The sequence below is a fragment of the Panicum virgatum genome, chromosome 9N, assembly GCF_016808335.1.
Source record: "Panicum virgatum strain AP13 chromosome 9N, P.virgatum_v5, whole genome shotgun sequence".
In the NCBI taxonomy this organism is placed as follows: Eukaryota; Viridiplantae; Streptophyta; class Magnoliopsida; order Poales; family Poaceae; genus Panicum; species Panicum virgatum.
The window spans coordinates 11,911,189-11,917,055 of record NC_053153.1 but is presented as its reverse complement, the minus strand read 5'-3'; the positions used below and the strand labels follow the sequence as shown (position 1 = coordinate 11,917,055).

The window sequence follows — 5,867 nt, the reverse complement described above, 5'->3', positions numbered from 1 at the left end:
TTTGCATACTCCTACGCCGTATCCGACAAAAAAAAAAAGAAACTAGAGGTAGCTGATCTTCGCCGTGTCATGGGTGGTCCCTACATTATTAATAAACTCGAAAGATCGGTGGCATCCTAGTAAAATAAATAAATAAATGCCAGCGTTGCATCCCTTCAAAAAAAATGCCAGCGTTGCTTGATGAAGAACCTTCTAGTAGCCGTGTGAGTGGATATACACCAACTCATGAAAAAGATAAGAGAGAGATATACTAGTAGAAAAATCAGAGAAGTAGACTGATTTTTTTCCCCTGGCGGTCTAAGACTTTATTTAGTTCAAAATTCAAGATTACAAAACTCACATCAAAAGAGAATCTTATACGCATGTAGTATTAAATCTAGACAAAATAAAAAACAAACTGCACAGTTTGCTTTTAAATTGTGAGACGAATCTAATAAGTCTAATTAGACTATGATTTGACAATAAATTAGTACAGTACACATGTGCTAACAATGAATTAATTAGTTTTAATAAATTCATCTCGTAGTTTACAGACGAGTTCTGTAATTTGTTTTATAATTAGTCTATATTTAATATTTTAAATGTGCAAAGATTTTATTTCAAAAATATTACATGGTAACTAAACGAAACCTAAGCTAAGCTTCCAGATCACCCAGCATGTTGGGTCGTTCTTGAAACTTAGCTCGTAGCCTCTGCCAGAGCCCAGAGGTGCTCAAGTTCAAGGCAGGCACAGAGCACGTGCTTTCTCTAACAAAGGCAAGCTACACCTTTTTCGTGCAAGTGCACGTGCGGTAGCGTGCATTGCAACCGCACACGCCGCTGGGCATGATCCATGCGTGCCGGGCACTCGTCGCTCGTGTCGTGGGCTGCCTGGCGCTCCGCTGATCTGGAGCGCGGGCGGCGCGCTGGCATGCTCCCCAAACCCCGAGCTGCCGCCCCGCGCGAGACAGCGAACGCCCAGCCAGCCGCACCCGATCCCGCCCTCGGCCGGCCGCGGCTCCGCCCACAGAGAAGGGAAGCAGCCAGCCAGCCACGCCGCGGTCGCGGCGACGTCACGTGCCCGCCCCCGCCCGCCCAGTCCGGCGCCGTCGCGCCCGCTCCACCAACCGCGGCGGGGCGGGCGCGGGCCACGTCGCCCCGCGCCGGCCCCGGTCCCCAGTCCCCACCGCCCGCGAGGGACGCGTGGGCAGGGACGTTCCTCCGCCCGCTCGGACGTCGCTGTCCCTGGTGCTGTCCTTGGCACGTGCGCCCGCCGGCGGCGGGCCCCGCGGACACGCAACGACGCGGGGAAATGACGGGGGTGCCCTCTAGGAGGGGGGATATGCCGGATGCGGGAGGGGACCGCGGTAAGGATGGCAACGGATCGGATTCGGATTGGGTGGAGTCTTCGTGCACTCAAAACCGAAACCTGAAATCGAAACCCGAACCCGAAACCGATTCGGGTGGAAATCCATCACCAAAACCCAACCCACGGATACCCGAAACTCGAATGGATATCCGAAATCCGCGGATAAATATACACATATTCACATGTATAAACAAGAGGTAACAAATAATAAATATTTTCATGAGTCAACTTTCAATAAATTTAATAGTCCAAATAAACAAGTTATCATTAACATATTATAAAACATGAGTTTTAATTTCAAATGATTTGTTTCGGATATCCATTGGATATTCACGGGTGGAAACCAAAATCCGAAACCGAACCCGAAACCAAACTCAAATCCGAACCTGAAAACCATGGACGAAAAACCAACACCAAACCCAAAACCCAAAAAACCGAAATCTGCGGATAACCGCACCGAACCCGATCCGCTGTCATCTCTAGACCGCACGGCCTCGCTGGCGTTTCGACCGGCGAGCTGGCCCCGCCGGGGAGTCTCGCTCTCACTCCCGGCGCGTCGCCCCTGCCCGTTTCGGCGTTTCCGCCTTTACCCAAACTAGTGATTCGCGCGCGCCCATGCGGGCGTTGTCTTTTCTTGCTAAAAAATCTTTTTAAGTTAGCATCCTGAATTATCGTTCATTAGATAATATTTACTTAACAGAATTTTTTAGTTGAGCAAATAATGCATAACATTGATACGAAATGGCTGCTCGATAGCATCAGCTCGATTAAAACCTACTCGCCCTTGCTCTCCTCCACGCACTCCACGGGAAAAGGTGGACGCGTGGCATCTCCAGTGAACTCCGAATATTTTTCAAAAACACCCTTCATTTTCATATAAATCACAACCCAATCCAATACGTCCGACCTGTACAGCAATCATGTGCATATATTTTACAGATAAACCCTCGTAACAAAATTTATTTTGACACAAAGAAGAGAAAAATCGATGGTGCTGTCATTTTTGCAGAAACCACCTTGAGGCGATTTTCCAAGCACCCCCTCCCACCACCCAACCGGTCACCCCCCGCCCCCTTCCCCCAACCCGAACCCAATCCTTCGTCCTCGACGCCGCCCTCTCTCTCCCTCCCCGCCGCCACCTCCCCTCCCTCGCTCCATCCCTCCTCTCAGCCTCCCCGCCGCCTCCCCTCCCCTTGCCCTCTCTGCCTGCCTTCGACGCGACGCGTAAGCTCGGCGCTGAGGTCCACGACGATGGGGGTCAGCGAGAGGGAGAGCGGGAGCGGGGCGCGGAGATGGAAGACGTGCGGGAAGAGGCGGAGGAAGTTCGGCAGCGTGAGCGGCTCGGGGGAGGCCGGCAGCGCGTCGACCAGCGGCGAGGTGCGCCGCAGTCCCGTCCCGTCTCTGGTTTTCCCACCCTCCCAACCGGTTCCCGACCACCGCGCTCACCTCCACGCTGGCCACCACCACTCTCTCCTCGACAGCATCCCTCCGCCTCCGCCTACTCCGTCCCAGGCAGGTAGCGACCCCGACGCGCCGTGCCGACCATGGTAATCACTCACCTTGATTCCATCAACCGCCTTGCCCCCTCCGGAGCAACGGGATCTGCCTGAACCGTGAGATCTAGCCGATTTTGGTCTCAAATCGACTCTTCCTCCAGCCACCTCTGTATCTCTCGGCTTCAAACTGCTAGCAAAATCTTTTTGGCTTGCCCTTTTATGCTGACCGCGCTTCATTTCGGCGTGTGCTAAATCATCATCATCTGGCAGCATTAATGTGAATCTATTCTCGCAGGTCAATACGCTGCGGTTGTACCTCACTTGCATCCGGAACACTCTGGAGGCGGCGATGTGCCTCCAGGTAATTTCAGCTCGACTCCCTCCCTCTCTGGAGGCGGTGATGTACCTGCCGTTCCTTGTAACATTGCTCCTGCTGCTGCTCTCAATTCATTAGAAGCATAACTTAGGTGGTCTGTGTTTTTCCTTTGCCGCTAGAATTTTCCTTGCAAGAAGTTGAGAGGCAACAACAAACCAGAGGTGGATCTCAAGTACTAAGTCGTGCTGCAAACAGGAATTTTCAGTTATTTTGTTTTGTGAATTGTGATGTACCACATTTGTCTGACCGATGCTCCAAAGAGTTGTTAGTGCATTGGTATTCAGTGTGTGAAATTATTGTCAGTGTCATGTTGCGTTAGCAACCTTGCTCCTGTACAGTGTACACATAGTAAAATATGCCCGTTTCTTTTTATCTTTGGCACATTTCTAGGCTCTGGTGCACTTTACTCTACGAATCTTGTCATGCTAGAAGTATGAATAAATTTCCCTGATTAACTTCAAGTGGAGATTGCAAACGTTAAAAGAAACCATCCCCACTGTCTGTATTATTTCTCTCGAACCAATAACTGTGCTTAAAGAACTGTAATCTCATTCAATGTCGACATTTGAAAGTAGTAGTGCCATTCTTGTTGCTCGTGAATATTTCAGTTTACATTCGTTTTCACATTTTTACTAGCGGCTCAAGTGAGTAGATCTTTTTGCACTTACTAATCCATCTTCAATTTTAATTCCGTATTCACACAAGCCCTGAACTTCTACTGAACCTGGTGTGCTAGACATCTCTGACAGCATCTAAAATTCAGTTTACAAGTCTTCATTATTGCCTTTTTATTTTTAGAAACCATAACCATCTGTTTCTTTTTTTAACAAACATAACCATGTATGTCATTATGCATGAACCAACTTTTGGTGGCAGTGATTTCTTTTTTATTTGTAACAAGTGCACTCTTTTATGATACTGTGCTAGGAATCACGAACTGCTCTATTTCATTTTTATCATGCTTATGTAAATTTAAGATTGATTACTCAATGCTGGATCTTCTTCCTACATGCCATCATTTTTCATATCAGCTACTGTGAGACCTTGAACTGGTAGCCGGCCGCGTCGCCATCGGCGGCGAGGGCGGCGGCTGGCTGCGCATCGCCTGCACGACCTTGTCATGCCTAAATTTCATGGTGTATGGCGCTCCTCGTGCAGGGCTATGGAATGACTGAAACTTGTGGAATCATATCTTTAGAGTACCCAGAAAAAGGACAAGCTCGTCAATTTGGGTCAACTAGATCACTTGTCTCAGGAGTTGAAGCAAAGATTGTAGATATATAAACATTGAAATGTCTGCCAGCAAAGCAACTAGGAAAAATTTGTGTTCGGAGGACCGAACATAATGCGAGGTAATATTTTGATCATTGACTGTATAAAAAAAACTCGATCTGTGGGGAGAAAGACCTCCCCTACGGTATTGTACTAAGAAGAAGACCTTCTCACATAGGCCGAGAAAACTCCCGAACCCCTGCCCCCACCCGTACACGGGGTCCGTCGCCTTGTGAGTAGGCTGGACCATACACGTGCTTTGGACATGGGACAGGCGAGTGGATTTTTTTCTGCAGCACCACGGGCTCGAACACGGGCGGGTGCGCTCCCCACCGGGAGGTCGCACCAACCGAGCTACGCTCGGTCTGCATCATTGACTGTATATATTGTGTTCTCATTCTTTCTCCATATCGTCAGCTATTAAACATTACCGAGCCCAGTCAAAAATATTACACTGGGCTGTAGCTGTAGTAATTGATAGTATTGTTTTTAGTTGCACACTGACAATAGATCCAAAAGTTCTCCATAATATTCTGTCCTGGAGGGATATTGTGGCCAAAACATTTTCCTACTTATTGAATGTATTATTTTTAGGGTATTTTAACATTGTGCAAGCTACTGATCTGTGTAGATTCTGTAGTATGCTTATGGAAGTATGTTGTGTTGTAGAGATAGATTCAGTTTCATTTTCAGTTTATGTTCATGGCCATGTTCAGAGCTTTATTAATTTTACCGGATTTTGTCGTCTCTCTCTGGAGGTGCTTCTGGATGAAGATGAACAAGGGATCTTAAGATAAACTCAATTAACTCCTTTTGATAACAGCTTGTATTAGTGTTTAAGATGATCCAAAGCATTCTTCCAAGGCTGCAGAAGTGCTAACAAAGTTTTGAATCAATTCGCATGAATGAAAACTTTAGAAATATCTTAGTTAGGACAAAAAGGACATAGAATTTATTTCCATTTGGTATTCATTTGTGCTTGAATGAGGTGAAATCTTAGCGAGGGATTGTACCTTCTTTTTTAGGTTTGGTGTACTTTACTGCTGTTTAGAGATGTATGTCCGTCAAATGATCATAACAATAAGAGTCTATTTTACCTTCTGACAGTAAAAGGTAGAGAATTTATTGTCTTAAATATCATTTGATTCTATTGTTGGATTTGATTGTTGAAATAGCAGGGCGCGCATCGCGCGCCGAATGTTCTAGTAGTTTTTATTGTTACTTTGACCCCATTTGGTTTTCTTGAATGCTAGAAAATCAACACTTTTTACCGTTAATTATGGTGTTAAACTAAGTCAGTTTACAAAACCAACTTCAGAACCCCAGCGCTAGGAACACTGAAGAATCTAATGAGGTTTTTGACCGCGTAATTAGA

General features: G+C 46.8%; 1 protein-coding gene across 7 annotated transcripts; it reads left to right on the top strand.

Moving 5' to 3' along the window:
• The first annotated feature begins 2,198 nt into the window (after nucleotides 1-2,198).
• LOC120692801 lies at nucleotides 2,199-5,613 on the top strand. 7 transcript variants are annotated; one of them, XM_039976188.1, is made up of 4 exons: nucleotides 2,423-2,725; nucleotides 2,830-2,895; nucleotides 3,140-3,205; nucleotides 3,340-3,603. In XM_039976188.1, the coding sequence occupies exons 1-4, from the start codon at nucleotides 2,641-2,643 to the stop codon at nucleotides 3,537-3,539; spliced, it is 417 nt and encodes a 138-aa protein (XP_039832122.1). In that variant the 5' UTR covers nucleotides 2,423-2,640; the 3' UTR covers nucleotides 3,540-3,603. The 7 variants fall into 7 exon arrangements, 6 of the variants coding, with proteins under 6 accessions (XP_039832127.1, XP_039832128.1, XP_039832123.1 ...); XR_005682742.1 differs by lacking the exons at nucleotides 2,830-2,895; nucleotides 3,340-3,603 and adding an exon at nucleotides 4,252-5,613 and having other exon boundaries at nucleotides 2,199-2,725; XM_039976193.1 differs by lacking the exons at nucleotides 2,830-2,895; nucleotides 3,340-3,603 and adding an exon at nucleotides 4,379-5,613 and having other exon boundaries at nucleotides 2,201-2,725.
• Nucleotides 5,614-5,867: the final 254 nt, after the last annotated feature.

Excerpts from the sequence above, each read along its gene's own strand:
- LOC120692801 (XM_039976188.1), top strand. The coding sequence starts at position 2,641 with ATGGAAGACGTGCGGGAAGAGGCGGAGGAAGTTCGGCAGCGTGAGCGG. Across the intron at positions 2,726-2,829 it reads GCGCGTCGACCAGCGGCGAG|CATCCCTCCGCCTCCGCCTA; the intron begins GTGCGCCGCAGT and ends TCTCCTCGACAG. Across the intron at positions 2,896-3,139 it reads GACGCGCCGTGCCGACCATG|GTCAATACGCTGCGGTTGTA; the intron begins GTAATCACTCAC and ends CTATTCTCGCAG.